Genomic DNA, 22,151 nt, shown 5'->3' with positions numbered 1-22,151 from the left:
CTTTTTGAGAATGAAGGGCAAACAACAATAATTAGGAAAGAGAGATAAGAACTTGGAGTAGAAGGAGTAATTCAAGATTCCTCAGAAAAGAAGATGTAGTTAAGCTTAGGAAAACCACTTCTCAACTTTCATTGAGTCAGCACTAATATAAAAATTACTTTGTGTGGTGTTCTTCTTTTGTATAATATAAGATGGTTTTCTCTGAGCAGGTTTCTTGGGGAGGTTTTCTGGAGGCAGCCTTAGTTTCAGTTCAGAGTAATAATCATTCCAAATGCAGCCAGCTGATAAAATCCAAACATTTATTTTCTCCTTCCTTGGGCCTGGGTAGCTTTCTTAGAGGCCTCAGCTTTCCTTAGTTCCGAGAGCTCTCATTGCTAGTTTTTTTCCTCTAGCTCATCTTCCGAACTGATGCTCCTCCACTCTGAATCTTCAGTGGAGAAGTGAAGGAGAACCTGCCACCACGCTAGTGTGAAATGGGATGGATGAATCTGATTGCGCCTCTGAGAGTGAGCTTCTTCTGAACTGACTGATGAAAAGACTCTCAGTCTTTTCAACTGAACTTCCAACTAAGCCTCTGTCAGCTTCTTATATACGATCTCCCAAAGGTTGACTCCTTCTCTGAGAGAGTGGGATTATGGGATCTGAGAGTGGGATTATGGGTTTCTGACTTGTGAATCTCAAAGTGAATACTGACTTGTGAATCTCTTAAAAGTTTGAACTCCAATGAGTACTTAAATACATTAGTGAACTAGAGGATTTGCTAAGTACCATGCTAAATTAGGCAACTGACATCACTTTGTAAGGATCCTAACATCAAAAATGTGGTGTTCTCTTCTTTAAAATATAATGGTTCTTTCTGAGAGCAGGTTTCTCAGGAGGTTTTCTGAAGGCAGCCTTGGTTTCAGTTCAAAGTAATAATCACTCCAAATACAGCCAGCTGATAAAATCCAAACATTTATTTTCTCCTTCCTTAATTCCAAGAGCTCTTGCAGCTTGTCCCTTACTTCTGTCTCTGCCTCTGCCTCAATTCTGACTCATGGCTTTCAATCTTCTGAAGTGACTTCTGACTCTAGCTCAACTCCCACTCATGGCTTCTTCTGAACTGACGCTCTTCCACTCTGAATCTTTTCAACTGAACTTCCCACTGAGCCTCTGTCAGCTTCTTATATATGATCTCCTCCGAGAGAGTGGGATTATGGGTTTCTGACTTGTGAATCTCATACTGAATACTGATTTGTGAATCTCCCAAAAGTGTGAACTCCAATGAGTACATTAGTGAGCTAGAAGATTTGCTAAGTACCATGCTAAATTAGGCAACTGACATCACTTTGTAAGGATTCTAACAACTTTGTATTCAATATGTATACATTTTGTATTTATCTCTCATTGTACATTCATGTTACCCTCTTCTCTAGCTCTTTTATCTGCATTTTTGTCTCTTAGTTCTCTTATCTGATCACTCATCTCCTTTTTTCTTCATTGACTGCATTTTGGATGTTTAAATGCTTTGAATTGATCATCTCAGAAGTATTTCAAAGTCAACAAATGGAACTCATTTTACCCTCCAAAACCACCCATCTTTTGAACTTTACTATTTCTGTTAAGAGTGCCACTATCTTTCCAGTTATACAAGTTTACAACCTCACTGACATTCTCAATTCCTCACTCTGTCACCTTGTATCCAATCATTTGCCACATCTTGTCATTTCTACTTGCATATTTCTCATACTGTGCCCCTTTTCTTCACTAACAGAGTGCTCATTAACTCTCACCTTAACTATTGAGTAACTTATTTGGTCTCCCTCTCTAAAATCTCTATCTACTCTCTAATCTACTGTCTACCTCACAACTGCAATGATTTTCCAAAAATGCTGGTCTGATGATGTCACTCTCCTACTCTATAATCTCCAGTGACTCCTAATTGCTTCTAAAGTCAAATATGAACTCTGGTTGACATCTAAACCTTTCATAACTTGATCCCAACCTACTTTTCTAGCTTATTCATTTACGTCTTTCAGAGGAACAATTTCAATCTATTCAAACTAGATTACTAATTGTTTCTCAAAATTGTCTCCTCTTTTTTCTGTGATTTTGCACTGGCTTTTTCTCTTGCTTGGAATGCATACCCTTTTCACTTCTTCCTCCTATAACACCTTCCTGCAATACAACTCAAGCACTGGCTTTTCTTTGCCTTCATAATTTTAGTGTGTGTATGTACATACATAGGTATGTACACACATATGTACACACAAATTTAATTTTTGTCTTTGTATTCCAAACACATAGCACAATATCTGGAACATGAAAGGCATATGCTTTGTGATCAACTAAAGTACTGTGAGGCATTTTAAATTAGTAGATAATATAACTTATTTCTAAGAAGATTAACATTTCTTCCTCACCTCTGTCTCTCTGAAGCAGGTGTCCTAGCTTGTTTTAGTGTTCAACTCAAAAATCACTTCCTATATGAAAACTTTGCTGATATCCTATTCCTCAGCTGTCAGTATTCTCCTAGATTCCTTTGTATTTGCTGTGCATTTTGCATTTACTTTTATGAGTACTTCTTTTCCCCAGTAGAATATAAACTTCTTGTGGAACAAAACTGTTTTGTTTTTGCCTTTAAATCTCCACCTCTTTTTAAAAAAATTATATTATAGCTTTTTATTTACAAGATATACGCATGGGTATTTTTTCAGCACTGACAATTGCAAAACCTTTTGTTCCAACTTTTCCCAACTTTTCCCCTCCTTCCCTCCATTCCTTCCCCCAGATGGCAGGTTGACCAATACATGTTAAATATGCTGAAGTATAAGTTAAATACAATGTATGTATACATGTCCAAACAGTTATTTTGCTGTACAAAAAGAATCGGACTTTGAAATAGTGTACAATTAGCTTGTGAAAGAAATCAAAAATGCAGGCGGACAAAAATAGAGGGTTGGGAACGCTATGTAATGGTTCGTAGTCATCTCCCAGAGTTCTTTTGCTGGGTGTAGCTGGTTCAGTTCATTACTGCTCTACTGGAACTGATTTGGTTCATCTCATTGTTTAAGAGGGCCACGTCCATCAGAATTGTATTGTTGTTGAAGTAAAATCTCCAACTCTTTTAAAAAAAAGTAATCAGTTAACAAATACTTGATGAACCTATGAATCATCAGTGATGAAATTTTTTGATTCTGTCTAGGTTTTCCAGGTGCATATTTAATTGTTGTTATTCTTCTTCAGACATCTTTAGACTGGAGTCCTGTGATTAATCTTTAAAGCAATTCATCATTTTTTGCATGCTTTCTCTCTCAGGTGTCAGGATACAAACAGCATTTCCTGCTGTGGATGAATACTGAGGACTTGTGATGTCATAGATACTTTAATTGGAAAAGTTTCTTCAAGACTTCTGTAAGGGGAATACGGTACACTACAAGTTCACAGGTAAATTTAGGAAAAGGGTCTGTCCGGTGATTTAATTGATGTAGAGACCTTAGCTTCGAGAAAATTCGTTCTATTAAAGTCGATCTCCAACTAGTCTTAGAAAGTTGCTTGGTACTTGCCCAAGGTCAAGAACCTTTAAGAGTCCAGAGGTTGAATTCTATCCCAACTCTTATGGACTCCAAGGTAAGTTCTCCATCCACAAAAGGCTGGGCGTGGATTTTCTTTTTTGGAAAGGTGGGGTGAGGTGTGGGGTGGGGCTAAAAAAGACCCGGGAAGACGTCGAAGTGCCGAGAACTGTAGCCAGGCTGGGGTGGGGTAGGGGTGAGGGGGGTGGAGTCAGGTCTGGGAGCGAGGAGAGGACTAGGAAGAGAGAGCTGCAGAGCAGGTGTTGAAAACAACTTCACCGACGTCTGACTTTTGCCTACAACTGGCTCTGCTTCTGCGAAACTCCAGCCAAAAGAAATCCGACGCCTTGTACGAAAGGAAGCTCTTCCCAGGACTGCTTTTTTTTGCAACTCTAGCTCTTTCCCTCTCGTTTCCTTCCCATTTTTTTTCCTCAGGTAGATGCTTCTTCGTTCAGTCGTCGCCTCCCTCTTCCCGCCCCTCGCTATGTACTGTTCGCCCTCGAGGTTTTAAATAAAGCTTTTGGTAGCACTTGGTAGGCGAAGTGAGAGGATAGCGGTGACCAAATGCGCGAGCGCAGGCGTGGCGGCTCGCGCATGCGTGGAGGTGCTGGCAGCGGCAGCTGCGGGCCCCGGCGGGGAAAGCGGGTCCGGGAGCGGTCCACCGGACCCCACCTGGAGCCCAGGGCCGGGGGTGGTGAGGTCCTCCTCGCCAAGGCCCCGGCGGCGCGATGGAGTAAAGGAAGTCGAGTGTAAGTACTGAGGGGCCAGTTCGGATCGGGTGGGCTAGCTGGGGGAGCGGGCTGGGGGCCTGCTCCTTTTGGGGGACTTCCTAGTCTCCACCAGCCCAGCAGGGGCCTGGTTTACGGGCCTGTCCGGGCTTCCCTGAGTCCGAGGTGCGGATTTTTTCGGGGACTGTGCTGGAAAGGCAGCCCCTTAGCGTTGGCTTTGAGCAAACCTCTGACTCCCAAGTTTTTGCTTCTCCTGGAAACCCAGACGGTCTTTGGAGACCTTCTGTCATAGAGGCTGGAGGAGGGGAATCTGTTTTTAGGGTTATGACATCAAAGCTTGAACCCTGAAAGGAACCTGAGAGGTCCTCTACTCTGACCTCCCTCATTTTACGGCGCCCTGTCTAAAAGATTGATATAAGTAGCAAGAATTAGGACTCCCGATGCAGGTCCTTTAATTCCAAATGCAGTATGCACCAAGTTGCTATTCTCGCATCTGGATCCCAAAGCTATTACTTTGGATCTCAGTATAGTTTTTCGAGGAGTAATTTTGGTCAATATTTTGCATATGTTTTTCATACTTATCTTAGAATATTTTAATAACAATTTCCGGAAATGTCCATTTAAATACGTTTCCATAAGGTCTTCTTGGGGAAACATCAAGATTTAGTAAACTGATTACAAGAATTAAAATGACGATATTGGTAAGACAAATCAATATAGATTATAAAAGAAAACACATCCAAGTTAAAATTTGCAAAAGAGATTATTTGGCTAGGATTTGACCAGATACGTGCGAAATGAAATTATAAAAGTAATGGATCTCTAAATATAGTTCTTTGTAGTTTTTTAGTCGTCTCTTTTTTGATTTAGCATGGAACCTTGTGGAAGTTTTGATTTTGCTCCATTCTTAGGCTGTGGTGGGGCTTTATTTCTGGATGGGAAGTTTCTGTTTGCACCTTTGTTTTCCCTGCTCACATTCCTATATCTTTGCATTCTATATTGTACCTCTCTCGGGCTATCAATTCTCTGTCTATTGTTTTCCCATTTGAATGTAAACTCTGTGATTTGAATTTGTATTCTAGTGCTTAGTACTGTGCTTGGCACTTCTAACCTGTTTTTTTTCCCATTTCATAAAAGCTTTTTCATTCAAATAATGAAGATTAAGTATTAAACTGTTTTTGACTTAGAAAATATTTATTTCTCTGTAAAATGAGAGGCTTGGATTAGATGAACTCTGAAGTTCCTTCCAGCTCTGGTTCTGTTCTTTCTCTCCTTATAATAATAAATGCTATGTGAAAGGAACATAAAACGAAAACAAAACAGAACTCTATAATTATGTTAAAACATCCAAACGGAACGATATAGCAATAAAAATTACCACAGTTTGCTCCCAGTTCTGGCAGGTCATGAAATGTTACAGAGTAGTTAAAAGTCTATTAATTGGGTGCCATGGGAAATAAAATAAGTAGAAAACTTTCTTGTGGCCAATCTTTTCTTTTTGTGAGTTTTGTACTGCAGGGAATAAAAATAAGTTGCTGGAAATTGCATTTTCAGGCATTTTTAGTTAATTGCTAAATTCAAGAGTTTACAAACAGGAGGAAAACAAGTGTGTGGATTTATCTTTATTTAGTTAAGCCCACTCATCGAACACAAAAATACCTTGCATTACAATAGTCTTTGTAAGGAGATAAGATAGCTAAAATTGTACTAAAGTTTGAGGGAGAAAGGAAACGAATAAATGATTGGTAGTATTAGGTCAGTGATGTCATCAAGGTAAATATTCCCAATTCTGATTCTTGACCTATAAATCTTCCCTAAATAATTCACTGAAGAGTGCTAGAGGGCTTCCTCTAGATCTTTTGAGCAAATGAGCACTTGAGTGATCTATATTTTTCAATTTTGTTTTTTCTAAATTTCTTTTATACTGCAATGCTTGCCATGTATATCTCCATTGACCTTTGAATCACTTGAAATTTTAGTTTTTTGGCTATTGAAGTATACACATTTGCTGCCATATAGCATTACTAGGAATTATTAATGTTTCTTCCTTAATTTTTCTTTATTCTGTTAAATATTTCTGGATTACATGTAAACTTTTCCAATCATTTTTAAGAATTTTGAACAATATGTTCACAAAGTATAAAAAATATGATGTGACAGAACCCTTTCATTGGAAAGGGGACTTGATTATACAGCTCATACTTCCTTTTTATAGATGAAAAAATGAAGACCCCAAAGAAGTAAGATGAAATTCAAAGTTATAGTGACCTTTATTTAGAAGCCAGCATTCTTTGTACATCAAGTGTCTTTTTCTATAATATATAGTTGAGTATATAATGTGTGCAATTTAATCTGGGTGATCTAGAGATGCTCAAGATAAGGTTCTTGTTCTAAAGGACTTGTAGTCTATTTAAGCATATGTACAAATAGCTGTTGTATGGGGGAGCTATGTTTGTTCCAAAATAAGGGGAAGAGTTCAGTTTTAATAGAGATTATTTGGATCACATACATTTGGATGATGTGACAAGTCTTTTCCCTCATCTACAGTTTTAGGAAGTATATCTTTTGGAGTTAAATCAAGAAATCCCAGTCAGAAAGTTGGGTAGCCTACGCAACATGGCTGAGTAGTACACCACGTTACAAGAATGGTTTTTTGAGTTACATATTAGGAACACAAAGGAGATCTAAAGGTATCTTAATACACATTAAGGATCTGAAGAACTAAATCCTGGACTTTATACTGTGAATTTTATGGAACTAGGGTTAAAACAAATCCAATTCGATAGTTATAGAATCCAGTTATATATCACAGTGCTTAATTATAGTTCACATAGTTTAGGTCATCTAGTCCAACCCATTCATTTTAGAGATGTGGATTTTGAGGCTCAAAGAAGTTAAAACAGTAAGTTGGCAGATCCCAGGATTTAAACTCAAGTCCTCTGATTCTGTATCCAGCATGGAGAGCATTCTGTACTAGGATTTTTTTTTTTTTTAATGCATGGGTAATTTTTACAACATTGTATACATGTATGCAGATTGTACAGTTCACTTGTTGCACAAGAAAAATTGGATTCAGAAGGTAAAAATAACTTGGGAAGAAAAACAAAAATGCAAGTAGTCCACATTCATTTCCCAGTGTTTCTTTTCTGGGTGTAGCTGATTCTGTCCGTCATTGATCAATTGGATCTTCTCTTTGTTGATGATATCCACTTCCATCAGAATACATCTTCATATAGTATTGTTGAAGTGTATGATGATCTCCTGGTTCTACTCATGTCTTTTTTTTTTTTTTTTTTTAATAACTTTTTATTGATAGGACGCATGCCAGGGTAATTTTTTACAGCATTATCCCTTGCATTTACTTCTGTTCCGATTTTTCCCCTCCCTCCCTCCACCCCCTCCCCCATATGGCAAGCAGTCCTTTACATGTTGAATAGGTTACAGTATATCCTAGATTCATGTAAGTCTTTCCAAGCCTTTCTGTATTCATTCTGCTGGTCATTTCTTACAGAACAATAATATTCCTTAACATTCTTATACCACAGTTTACCTAACCATTCTCCAATTGGTAGGCATCCATTCAATTTTCAGTTTCTAGCCACTACAAAAAGGGCTGCCACAAACATTTTGGCACATACAGGTCCCTTTCTCTTCTTTAATATCTCTTTGGGATATAAGCCCTGTACTAGGACTTCTTAATGTGAAGTCTGTGAATTAATTTAAAAAATATTTTGATAATTATATTTCATTACAGTTGATTGCCTTATACATTTATACAAACATTATTTTAAGAAAAGTTGCACTCTGGCATTCAACAGACTGCCAAAAGGGCCCATGACACAAAAAAGGTTAACATGTGTTCTGCACCCAGTTGGAGTCTATAGGAACAAACATGCCTTTTGATCACATTGCCCTTGACCAAAATTATTTGAGCGTGACTGACTAGCTTCAGCTCTGTTTTCAGCTCTTATTTCTCTACCTCACTACTGCACAACATTATCCACCAAAAAAAGGCATCTCACCACTTTCTGTGGCACAAATTGCCAGTTTTTTCCTCTTGTTTTCGGACAACCTATTAATACGTATGCCAATTATGCCTGTGGAAGAAACAAAGAAAAGTGGTAGACTTAATAACTACATGACATAACAAAGCAATTAATTTTTAATTTAATTTAAAAATTTAATAGCTTTTTATTTACAAGTTGTATGCATGGGTAATTTTACAGCATTGACGATTGCCAAACCTTTTGTTGCAATTTTTCCCCTCCTTCCCCCCACCCCCTCCCCTAGATGGCAGGATGACCAATACATGTTAAATATGTTAAAGTATAAATTAAATACAAAATAAGTATACATGTCCAAACCGTTATTTTGCTGTACAAAAAGAATCAGACTCTGAAATAGTGTACAATTAACCTGTGAAGGAAATAAAAAATGCAGGCAGGCAAAAATATAGGCATTGGGAATTCAATATAATGGTTCTTAGTCATCTCCAAGAGTTCTTTCACTGGGTGTAGCTGGTTCTTCATTACTGCTCCATTGGAACTGATTTGGTTCATCTCATTGCTGAAGATGGCCAGGTCCATCAGAATTGATCATCATAATAGCATTGTTGTTGAAGTGTATAATGATCTCCTGGCCCTGCTCATTTCACTCAGCATCAGTTCGTGTAAGTCTCTCCAGGCTTTCTGAAATCATCCTGTTGGTCATTTCTTGCCAAACAATAATATTCCATAATGTTCATATATCACAATTTATTCAGCCATTCTCCAATTGATGGGCATTTACTCAGTTTCCAGTTTCTGGCCATTAAAAAGAGGGCTGCCACAAACATTCTTGCACCATTCCCTTCTGTAAGATCTCTTTGGGTTTTTAATTTAATTTTAATTTTTATTATTGATTTACTATCCAGCACAAATATTTAAGTATGCAAAGAACGAAAAAAGATTGCATATTAAGCTAAACATCAGTTTAAAGATAAGATTTCTCTTTAAATTTAACAAGTTAGTAGCACATTTTCTCTGAACTTTTTGTTTTTTTTCCGTCATTTATTCATTGCCTTCATTTTTATTTCTACTTTCTCTCCCTTGACCCACGCTCTCACTTAGTACACAGCAATGTATGGGCCATATATGTAAATATTTCATCCTTCATTTTTATAGAATCACCTCTCTGACAAGACTCAGGAAGTATACTGTGATTCATTATAAGTTTTCTGAAGTCTTTCAGAGTTGTTTTCATTTACATTGTTTACTTATTATATAAATTGTTTTCCTATTCTCATTTTACTCTTTATCATTTTATATAAATCTTGACAAAGTTCTTTGAATACTTCATCTTTTTTCACTGCACAGAGAATACTGCATAATACTATTACTTCGCATTCCGGTATCGGTTTGGCCATTAACCATTTGATAGGTACCCACTTTGTTTTCAGTTTTTTGGTATAATAAAAATTATTATTGTAAATTTTTTTTTAATAAATAGGGGATCTTTCCCTGTGAGACAAAGCAAATTCTGAATATTTTGTATCTTTGTATAATGATTGGGATTAATTTGAACATTTCATACTATGTAGATTTTAATTTATATTTTAATGTTTGCTGTTTAGCAGACAATTATTCATAAAAAAACTTAATCTCAAAATAAATCTAATAAACCCAATTTAGGGGTACTAAGCTTAGTGAGAATTCAGGGTCTGCAACTAGGAAAACCCAAGTTCAAATGTGGCCCCAGAAACCTAATAGTTTAGTGACACTAGGAAGACCTTTAACTTTCCTTGTCTTCCTCATCTTATTCAAGTTTAAAATAGGGTTAATAGCAGTATTTATCTTCTGGGATTATTGTGAAGATCAAATGAGATTATATTTTTTTTAAGTCTTACCAGAGTTCCTGGCACATATTAGCAGTTAGTAAGTCCTTCCTTCTATCCTTCCATAATGTTTGTAAAATTATATTTAATTATATATAAGTGTGTGTATATACATATATATATGCATATCTTTGCACATCTATATATTTATAAAAAGATGTGATTTTTTTTTTTCCCATTCAAGTTCATGAACCCCCCTAAAATCTATCTACAAACTTTTTGTGGCAGGCCAGGACTCAAGACATTAATTTTAACTAGATGGAAATTAGGACTACCTATCTTTTTGCCTTCTTTAATGTAAACAGTGTATTTACAATTCATTGTAAACAATGAGAACTATTTAGCCTTTTCATGGGGTTATTATGTTATTTTGCCTTTTTGTGATATGATACCTTTGGCCTGCTTATAGATAGTGATAGCTAATAGTCTCTATAGTGCCTACTATATGCCAGACACTATACTAAGTGCTTATTATCTCATCTGCTCCTCACTACAACCCTATTAGGTAGGTGTTACTGTCGCTTTTTTACAGGCCAGAGAACTGAAGCAAATAAATTGTGACTTGCCCAGGGTCAAGAGTGGGGATATGTCTGAGGTTTCATTTGAATAAGGCCCAAAGCTCAGCTGTATCTACTAAACTGCCTTGCTGCCAACATTTATGAGTTGTGTGTGTGTGTATAATTATCCCTATGATAAATGACCCCTAGGAGCTATGCTTTTATTCCCTTTTTTGTCTATTAAATAGCTTTCCCATCATTTTCCTTGTTTTCTTGCTTTGCTTTGGTTTTCTTGTAATTAGTAACTTGGAAAGAAATTTTTAGTAAAATGCCCTAGGGATTTTTTCCTTGGTCCTGGGAAGATTTTTTTTGTCAATAATTTAAATCTAAGTGCTTATCAGATTTGCAGTTGAATTGTATTTTTTTTAATATAGCTATAAATAGCTTGATTACTTAATCTGAAAACTTCATATCTTTTAATCATTTATCAATTGGGAATTTGATCTTAATTTTATTAATAAATTTGACTTTGTGTTTGAGAAATGAGACCTTTATCACAGAAACTTGCTTCAAAATTACTTTCCAGCTATTCTTCCCCTCCCTTTTAGCTATTCTCTCTCCTTTCATCCTGTTCCTTCCTCAAAAGTGTTTTACTTCTGATTACTACTCCTCCCAATATGTCTTTTCTGTAGGATAAGAGGTTAAAATACCCAGTTGAGTGTGTATGTTATTTTTGATGAGGGTACAGTTTACTCCCTTCCTTCCCACCGTAAAAGCTCTTTCTTGTCTTTTTTATGGCAAATAATTTACACCTTTCCACCTCATCTCTTTCTTTCCCTTTCTCCTAGTACATTTTTCTCTCACCCCTTAATTTTATGTTTTTAGGTTTTATCCTTTTATATTCAACTTATACCTATGTCCTGTATCTATATATACTCTTACTAGGGGTCCTCAAACTTCGGCCCGCAGGCCAGATGCGGCAGCTGAAGACGATTATCCCCCTCACTCAGGGCTATGAAGTTTCTTTATTTAAAGGCCCACAAAACAAAGTTTTTGTTTTTACTATGTAATCCGGCCCTCCAACAGTCTGAGGGACAGTAAACTGGCCCCTTATTTTAAAAGTTTGAGGACCACTGCGACTGTCCTAATAATGAAGAAGTTCTTGTGAATTACAAGTTTGATTTGTAGATGAAAAAGAGCTGGGGGGTTAATTAAAGATTAGATGATAAGATCCAAAAAGGTCTCAAAAGGCAAGAGCAAGAGGCTCTTGACTGTGTGTGTGTGTGTGTGTGTGTGTGTGTGTGTGTGTATAATGGAAAATTTAGTATAGATAAGTTAAATATAGTATAGATTAGTTCTGAATTTCACTTATAGTAGTCACCTTGAATAGCAGTGCAAGATCCAGGGAAGTGGCAATAAGTTTGTCTGAAAAACACTGTAGTTTTTAATAACTTCAACCTGAGTCAGCAAGTTAACTCATACTTCAGTTACTTTGAATACAAATCTAATGTAGAGAGGCATGTTCAGTTGATGATAATAGTCTTGCATTATCTTTTCTTATGTGTTCATTTCTGGGCATTATATTACTTTTTATTTTATCAACATTCTTTTATATTTCTTAATATCTTATATCTTTACACCATTCTTATTTTGAATACCTCTTCCCTTCCTCTTATTGAATCATTCTGGACAGACATCTTTTAAGATGTACATTCAGGAACTTGAAGAGCAGCTTGAAGAGGTGAATGGTGAAGGCTCTCAAGACTGTGCTTTATAAAGTTTAGGTGAAGAAACAGGATGTAAAACTTGGGAAAAAAGGTTTAGTGAGGACATAATTGCTGTCTTATACTTGAAAGATCTAGGTGAAAGAAGGTTTAGATTATTGTTTTGCTTCTTCCCACAAGATAAAACTAGATTCTACAATAAGATGTTTTAGACAGATTTTGTTTTCCAGTAAAGAAAAAATTTTCAATAATTAAGACTGTCCCAAAGTGGAATGGATTGGCTTGGGAGCTGTCATTGGATTTTTGGTGGTCTTCAGGGAAAGAATGAAGTTGGATTTGTAGATGATTCTTGTATTGTATGGATTGGACTATATGGTATTGTCTGAAACCTCTTCTAATTGTTCCTTTGACAGTATGCCTTCTGAGCAGTAAACCTTTTCTATTATGATTTGTTTCAGATACTCAAGTTTATCAGAATTATGTATAAAATAATTAATGAACTCTGAATGAGAGTCTTTCCTTAATTACTGCTGTAATTAAATTTAGTTAGACTTTCAGTTAGCTGAATTCTAGATTGGTAAAATTTGTTGGAATAATCTTTTATAAAATTTTTAAAATCAAAAGTAGAATTACCTAATCAAAAAGCATAATTAAAATAAAGATTAATTAAATTTAATTAAAAAGATAGTTTTTGATGTCTTTTGTTCTTATATTACCTACATATACCTTAAATCCCTACCTTTTCTCTCTTCTGGAGAACCAAAACAGTCTAAAAAATAAAAAAGAAGAAAAAACTGACCAATCATTTCATTGTTTCAACCCATGGACCCTCTCTTGCCAAAGGTGGACTTAACTATCTTCCTTGGGGCCAAACTATTTTTGCTAGAATAAGAAAAGAGATCTCTAAACTTTAAAATGCTTTCCTTTATTTTTTAAAGTAATTCAAATTTTATTAATTTCTTTGTGTATGTATAATTCCTGCATCTCCTTGAGCCCTTTATTATATTGTAATAAAGAATAATTGTGTAAAACTAACTTATGCTAGGACTTCTTCAGACACATGCACATTTATGATCCTGTATCTTAGGAAAGAAGGGAGGGATCCAGAATCTTGGGGCCTGATGCTTTTTTCTTTTTTGTCCTCCTGGTGTAGAAATTGGTTATTTACAAGCTTATTGTGTGTTCTGGTTCTTTTACCTTAAGTTATTGTCATCATGCATATTGGTTTCCTTGTTCTAACTTCTTCACTATGTGTCAATTTGTACAAGCTTTTCTGTTCCTCTAAATCCCTCATTCACAATTTTTTACTGTTGAATAATATGTTCCTATGCAAAAATTTCCTTATTCCCCAGCAGTTGTCTTTCTGATTCTTAGCAACCACATGAAGAACTGCTTTGAATATTTTGGTGCATATGGGACCTTTTCTTTTTTTGTCTTTGATTTTCTTGGGATCTATGCCCACCCAGCAAGTGGACTTTGGCTTCATTTAAATTTGTTTCCCAGAAATAGTTGAACTTTCTTTTTCTCTGTGTTTTTGTCTGGTCCTGTGAAATCTCTTTTGCCAAGCATGTAGCATGCTGGCAGAATGCCCTTTATTTCCTTAGAATAGGGGCCTGCAAACTAGAATCTATGGGCCAAATCCAGCTTGCTGTCTGTTTCTCAGGATAGTTTTAGGCTACTATTAACTGGGGTTCTGAGGTTTGTTTTGGTTGCTGTCATGAAGATCCATTTTCTGTCTCATACCTCTTTCTCCTTATGAGGTAAACCCATGTTTAATGGCTTTCCTATTTGGTTGTAAGTAGGCAATGACATTAATTTCTTATTAAGTAACCTAGATGAGGCAGTAGAGATGACAGGACCTTTTCTTCATGGAGGTTAGGATGGGAGTTAGGGGAAAACACAAGATATACATAAATATAAAGTAGTTATAATGCAGACTAGAATATCACCTTGAGAGATACAGAATGTTTTGGGAGGCAATATTTTTTAGTAGTAACTCATTTTTAGAATAAAATCATGCTTGAGCTTTAATGGTAAGGTTGACGAGATTTTTAAAAAGGTAAAAAAATGAGGATAGGAGAGGAAAATATATTTGACTAGGCCTCTAGTAAATCTCATTTCAAAAAATTTTACCTCATTCCAATTTTGTTTTATGCAGTTACATTCCCTGTGCTTTAGGATTTTTAAATTTAGTAATCTTCCTAAGAAAAATGTAATATGTGGAAAGGCAATCTTTAGTGAACTGTGGATTATTTTAACATTTAAAAGGAAATATAACTACTTGCTTAATTTCAGTTGTGTATTTCCTCAGCACCAAAGGAGTCCCACATGTGATGTCTTTATATATTTTGTATTTTAATATGTACTTTTTATGATTCTTAAGAGTCTTAAACCAAAATGGACTTTGGTAATGTGACTAGATAGTTATAATTTTTATAGTCTTGCTTGCACCTATTTTTTATATGCTTCTTTGTTAATTTGTATAGTTAGTCAACAGTTTAATAAGCAAGCGGTGCTGAACATGGGGAATATAAAAGTAGGCAAAAGCAGGTTTTTGAACATAGAGTTCACAATCTAATGGGAAAGACAGTTACAATCAAACGTGATATACACAGGGAGATATACAACAGAGAGAACTTGAAGGCATTAGAAAATATTGGAGAGACTTTTTACATAAGGTGAATTTTGAAGGAAGATGTGAAGGAAATTGAAGTCAAGTTGAAAGGTGGGGATAATGTGCAAAAACTTGTACATACAAGTTATATACAGTGAATTGAAGACCTGCAGAAAGTGAAACTTGAGCTGAGTCTTGAAAGAGGCATCTTATTTGAGAGACTAGATTAAAGAACATTTTCAAAAAAATGTTCAAAAATGTATTTTTCTTTTTTTATTATGAAACAAACATTTCAACATAAAAAACACAAAAGAATATATATGAAACAGCTTCTATTGCATACTATTTGATTTAAAACCAAATTCCTTATTTGTGTCTCATTCTGTACTTTCTTCTGTTATTTTACTATTTCATTTATGTTATCATCAATTTGAGCCTTGAAAAGTATGTACCCTTGTTTTATAGAATACTCTTTATTTCCTTAGGACAGGGATCTGCAAATGGGCCAAATCCAGCTTGCTGTCTGTTTTTGTATGGCCCATAAGCTAAGAAAGGCTTTTACATTTTTAATGCAATATTTAAAATTTAATATGCATACAAATAAGTTAATAGAAAATAAATACAAGATGGTTTTAGTGGAAGTGCAGTAGCAGCTGCCAGCCTTAGGAGAAAGTATTTGGCAAAGAAAGAATTATACAAAATCATCCAGTACAAGTTGGATAATTTGCAACATTCCATACCTTCGGTGTAAAATGAATATATGTGCTTTAGTGCACTGTGTATCACTATAATATGAATCATACGCATGTAAGTATTGTAATGTTTGATATAGTTGGTAAATATAATAGCAGGTTTCTCTTTTGCATTTGAAATAATGTTTCTCTAAGCCATCTTTGGACTTATATTCTTGTTTACAGATCTTATCAAACACTGCTAATGTTTCCAGTGTCCCTTTGGGATATCATTTAAGCCTACTTTTTCTTTAGTTTATGATCATCCTTTTGTTGTGCTAAAATAACAATCAGATTTATGTTTAACTTCTGGCTCTACCACTTACCTGACATTGATCTTTTCTGGGCTTTATTTTCTCTGTAAAATGAAGGGGTTGGGCTAGATCAGGTGTTCTTAACTTTTTTTTTTTTTTGTATCATGGACTTCTTTGGAAGTCTAATGAAGCCTATGGACACTCTTTTAGAATTTTTGTAAACACATGAAACCAAATATAAAAGATAATGAAGGAAACTAATTGTATTTTTTTTATTTTTAAAGATTTTTATTTTCAAAACATGCATTTTTCAAGATTGACCCTTGCATAACCTTGTGTTTCAGATTTTCCCCTTCTTCCCCCCATCCCCTCCCCTAGATAGCAAGCAATCTAATATATGTTATAGAAACTAATTGTTTTGAAATAGCTATAACAATATTTACAAAACAAGTTTAGGGGCTCCATATTAGAGTTTTATTTAGAAATTAACATATTATGAAATACTTGTTGAATGAATAAATGATAATTTTTTTGTTTCCATCAATTCTGATGGAGACAGAATGGCGTAAAGCAGTTTATATTTCTTCAGTATTTTATCCCTTGAGGTAAAATAGAGTTACATTGTAACTAGATGAAACTGGTAGGGTTACTTTAGAAATCTCCCATTAGCCAAAGGGCCACAGTGATTCCTTTAGCAGACAATTATTGAGCTTCTGCTTTGTGTTGTAATAGACTAGCTCCTGTAGAAAATGGAAAGGCCGGATGTGTTTCCTCTATATAAAAAAGACATGAATGCATATGTAGGGATGCCTGCACAGTCACATTAAAAAAAAAAAGAATGCTGAAAACTATATACTTTTGATTCTAAATCCAGTCTTGATTCTAAATCTAGTGCTCTTTGTACTGTACTCTGTTGTTTTCATGGAAAAAAATGCTTTTTAAAAACATTTCGATAGTATTTTGTTTTTTCAAATACATGTATAGTTTTCAGCATTCTTTTTTTTTTTTTAACTTTGTGTTTCAAATTTTTCTTGTCTCTCCTTCTCCCCCAAGACAACAAGCAATCTAATATAGGTTAAACATATGTAATAATGCTAAACATATTTCCATATTTATCATGCTGCACAAGAAAAAAATCAAGTCAAAAGGGGGAAAACCATGAGAAGGAAAAAACAAACAAAAAGTTGAAAATACTGTGCATTGATTTCACATTCAGTCTTCATAGTTCTGTCTCTGGATGTGAGTGGCATTTTCCATCTCAAGGGTGTTGGAATTGATTTGAATTACTGTAAAAAGCCAAATCCATCACAGCTGACCATCTCATAGTCTTGTTACTATATACAGTGTTCTCTTGGTTCTGCTCACTTCATTCAGCATCAGTTCATGTAAGTTTTTCTGGGCTTTTCTTTAATTAGCTTGCTGATTGTTTTTTATAGAACAATAGTATTCGGTTACATTCACACACCATAATTTGTTCAGCCATTCTCCAGCTGATCGGCATCCACTCGGTTTTCAGTTCCTTGTCACTACAAAAAGGGCTGCTACAGATTTTTTTTTTTTTTTTGGCACAAGTCCTTTTCCCTTTTTTGTGATCTCTTTGGGATACTGACCCAGTAGAGACATTGCATCAAAGGGTATGCACAATTTGATAGTCCTTTGGACATTGTTTCATATTGCTCTCCCATCATTTCACAACTCCACAAACAATGCATTAATGTCACAGATTTTCCACATCTCCTTCAACATTTATCATTATCTTTTTATGTTGTCTTACCCAATCTGAGAGGTGTGAAGTGGAACTTCAGAGTTGTCTTAATGTAATGCCTTTTTTTTTTGGGGGGGGGGTTGAGGCAATGGAGTTAAGTGACTTGCCCAGGGCCACACAGCTGGGGCCTATTAAATATTGGAGGCCATTTTTGAACTTAGGTCCTCCTGACATCAGGGCTGAGGCTCTATCCACTGAGCCACCTAGCTGCCCCAAACAGCATTCGATTGCCCAGGGAAATACTAGATTTCATCTCATGTCAATTAGCTGGTGATCTCAATTCTTTGAAGATTAAGTGAATGTTATTAGAACTATAGTATATAGGAAGTCCTTTATCATACCACCACTACTCTATCAGAAGGCAAGATTTTGTGAGAAGGATAACCTGTCAAGCAATGGCAGGAAATTTACAATATTGCAGAATATAAGAGAATAAATAAGTAAAGATAAAGCAAGGAAATTATTTAAGCAAATAAAAGGGACATAGAAGTACACAACTGAACTTTTCTATATTGGAATGTCTAAGCTGAGTCAGGGCAGTAGTGGAATTGTTGCATGAGAACCAGAGTAGGGTAATTCATTCTTTTAGCTAACTGTTCCTTCCCTTTTGCCTGGAAAATGGAGGTTAAGCCTTAAAGGGAAGTTAATTCTTTTTAATGAACCATTGAAATCCATTTCCTACGAGACTTGGATTGTGGTGGGGAAAAGAAATGGAGGGACTGTAATGAGGACCTCTATAGTGGAGACGAATTGGAGGGAGAGTCATTCCTGTAAAGACACCCTTGGATCAGGGAGGGAGTAGAAGTGGGGAATATATACTTGAGGGAATTGCCAGAGTCTCAGAGACAGGAATTTTTTTCTCTATGTGGTTTGTCTTGCATTTGGTAATATAAGATGTTACTTGAGTCTTCTAAAAAAAAATCATTAATGTAAAAGGAATACTGATGGGTTATTTCTTTATTGCAGGCAAGTTGTGAAGTCTTCTGCTCCAGTCACTATGGTACGAGAACGAAAATGTATATTGTGTCATACTGTATACAGCTCAAAAAAGGTATGATGAAAGAATAAGAATCTTAATTTTTGAGGTTTATAATTTTCAGAGTTATTGTATGTATATACATATATTCTCCATTTAAGTGCTTTTGATACCTGGAAATGGAAATTAGCTAGTTTTGTAACAGAAGAGAGGATAACTAAGAAGAGGAAGGATAGTGTGAGCAAGAAAGTATAGTATATGATGAGGGACAGAAAAAAAAACCATGCCTATCTAAAAATTTAAGTTTGTTTAGAGAGTAGGAGATAGAAAATTAGCTAGAGAGTCAGTAGAAAAAGCCTCCTATTTTCAGGTTAAATGAAGAATTAAGAAGAATCTAGTAATGAATCTTGCTTCTCTTCTAGATCATTACAAAATTAACTGAGGTATATAAAAGTTTTGTGGGGGGAAAAAGATTTTTAAAGATATATATACCCATATATCTTTAAAAATCTATCTATCTGTATATATGTTTAACATGTATGGGACTACCTGCCATTTAGGGGAGGTGGTGGAAGGAAGGAGGGGAAAAGTTGAAACAGAAGTTTTTGCAAGGGTCAATGATGAAAAATTACCCATGCATATATTTTGTATATAAAAAGCTATTAAAAAAAAAGTCTTGGGTTCCTCAAATATAAAATGGAGGAATTAATATCATTAATACCTACTACCAAAAAAATATATATATATGTATACATATATATAAATACCTGAATATATAGATTTACACATACATATATATATAGTGCATATATATTAAGAATTAAGTGTCTCTTGGCTTAGAGGTGATTATAGGTACTTGAAGTTTGAACTCTTACATGTTATAATTAATGAGTGTTAAATCCTTTCAGCAAATGTATCTGTCATCCAAGGAACAGCCTTGTCACTAGGAGGTTAGTCACTGAATGGCAATTCTCTGGCCATTGTAATTCAAGAACCAGATAATGCATGTTTTAAAAATTATGAATAAAATATATAAAGTTAGAATAAGTATAATACAGTAAACACAACAACAAATATCTATACATAATTTAGTAGGTACAATGAAAGGGCAGGGAAATGGAAGAGTTAATGAAATAAATGAATAAACAGGGATATGTACATTGGTATATTTATGCCTTTGGAGTAGTTTTGGATTTGGAGTAAAATCTGACTTAAAGACTATTCTTATTTTGCTAACTTGTATGACCTTGGACAAATCACTTTTTATCTTTATATTTCAAAGTTTCTATGTCTATAAATTGAAGAGATTGATTCAAATAAAACTTGCAGTTATTTCATGATTCTGGGATGCTGTGATAGTAACCATATTGCCACTTTTTGCATTTTCTCACCTCTAAACAGTAGCTCTTAGCTACTCTTAGTGTCTCACCTCTAAGTAGCTCTTACTTCTTGATATTTGGTCAGAGGTCTTATAAAATTAACTTAAGGGATAGAATTTATTTACCTTGGCCACAGCAAGCTATTGAACATTTAAAGCAGGTCAGTAGAATGATACAAGTGATAAAATATTAAGATTTGTTAGATGGGAAGGTAAAGGTAGCTCTAGAGGGAAACAGAACAGTGCTAAATATTATTGTTTAGACACACTAACTTCTGTGTCTGCATGTGCCCAAAACATTTTACTCCGCATTCAATTCTTTTTCTTTTAAAATATAACAAGTTGATTTTTTTAATTGGATTTTTTGCCCCATTTTGGGGGGAAATAAGGAAGGAAAAGAGAGTGGTTCTAGTCCACTCTGGAGAGTGGTTGTAGCTTTTTGAGCCATGAATATTTTCAAACTGTTTTAAAAGCATAATTATATCACTCTACCTCTATGCTAATGTGATATGCTTTCTTTTTATATATATATATATATATATTTTTTTTTTTTGCTGAGGCAATTGGGGTTAAGTGACTTGCCCAGGCAAAGAAGTGTTAAGTGTCTGAGGTCAAATTTGAACTCAGGTCCTCCTGATTTTAGGGCTGGTACTCTATCTACTGCACCACCTAGCTGGCCCCGTGGTATGCTTTCTTAATTAATGATTTCTTACATAGTTTGTTAAAATCAGACATAGTTGTAAACTCTAACAAATTTAAATTAGTTTAATACATTTGTAAACATTTATTTTTGATTTCTGATTTCAGTACAAGTGAAAATCGAAATGTTATGTGACAAAACAATTTCTCTCTTTTTCCAGATGGCAAAACAATGGTTTTCAGACTTTTTCGTCTCGGCATCCACACTCTTAAAAAAAACTTATCAAGGATCCCAAACAGCTTCTATTTATGTTGGTTATAACTATAGATATGTACTGTGTTAGAAAGCAAAAGTCTTAGTATTTTTTGGGGATAGTTTTGACTTTGTAGAATCCCTGAAAAATTCTTGGGGACTTCCAGAGATGGGAACCTCAGGCCTTGTGCTCATAATTAAGGTTATGGTAAATTCTGTACAGTGAATAATCTTATATTTTATATGTTTTTCATTATACATAAGCATTTATAATTGACTTTTTGTGAACAAATAGGAAAATAAGCTTTTATTCTTTAGATTATTTTTTGTTTGTTTGGCACATAGTAACTATTCCTAAATCACTCACCAAAGTAAAATAATCCAAATTTTGAAAATAAAATAAATAATATGTGTCTTAAGTCCTTCCTTTCCATTATAATTGGTTCCTCTTAATGTAATTTTTCTTTTGTGGTCTTTTATTAGTTTTGTTATTTATTAGGGGAAAAATGAAACTTTTAATATTTATTGTCTCTGATTAGAGGTGACCCTGGATACTACCAAATTACAAATTCAGACAAATCCTGCCAAATTGGAAAAGCCTAATCCATAATTCCCATGACAAAGATGTCCTGTAAGGACCAGTCTGGTTCATTTTTAAGAGACTCATTACCACATTGCTGATGATTTTTGTTTGATTGTTTGTTTACAATAGATTATAAAATTACCTCGTAAGGAATAAAAGTATTTTAATGTGTGAGTGGAAATATATTGATGAAATCAAATTCTTTCAATATATGAATTATAAATGACCCAGAGAATTTTTATAATAGTGAATTGACTTGAGTGTTTTAATTTTGTTCCCTTTTTGCAGCAAAAGAAAATATACTTTTTGTTGCTTGTAAGAGTAGAAGAATGATTTTTTAGAATAAATCATCATAGATTAATATAACATTCTTTAATCTTCAAGGAAATGGATGAACATGTGAGGAGCATGCTGCATCACAGAGAACTTGAAAACCTGAAGGGAAGGTATGAGAACTTCCATTTTTCACTATTATTTCTTGATCTCTAAATGTTCCTAAATATATCAGTTTCTTTCAAGTTTGACCTCCTTAAAGTCTATAATTGAGCAGCGCTGAATGATTTCCATATCAAATTCTTTTTTAGAA

General features: G+C 34.7%; 1 protein-coding gene across 3 annotated transcripts in view; it reads left to right on the top strand.

Moving 5' to 3' along the window:
* Positions 1-4,147: 4,147 nt before the first annotated feature.
* Positions 4,148-22,151, top strand: part of ZNF106 (zinc finger protein 106) — an 85,571-nt gene continuing 67,567 nt past the window's right edge. For 2 of the 3 annotated variants that reach the window (XM_051977151.1, XM_051977149.1), the window contains exons 1-3: positions 4,148-4,300; positions 18,703-18,787; positions 21,950-22,011. In XM_051977151.1, coding sequence (XP_051833111.1) covers positions 18,734-18,787; positions 21,950-22,011 — 116 coding nt within the window. In that variant the 5' untranslated portion in view covers positions 4,148-4,300; positions 18,703-18,733. The remainder of the gene's footprint in view (positions 4,301-18,702; positions 18,788-21,949; positions 22,012-22,151) is intronic. The other variant, XM_051977150.1, reaches the window with a different exon arrangement.

The sequence above is a fragment of the Antechinus flavipes genome, chromosome 2 (genome assembly GCF_016432865.1).
Source record: "Antechinus flavipes isolate AdamAnt ecotype Samford, QLD, Australia chromosome 2, AdamAnt_v2, whole genome shotgun sequence".
NCBI classification, from domain to species: Eukaryota; Metazoa; Chordata; class Mammalia; order Dasyuromorphia; family Dasyuridae; genus Antechinus; species Antechinus flavipes.
Note: the sequence above shows the minus strand (reverse complement) of the source record. Positions and strands in the feature narration are given on the sequence as shown.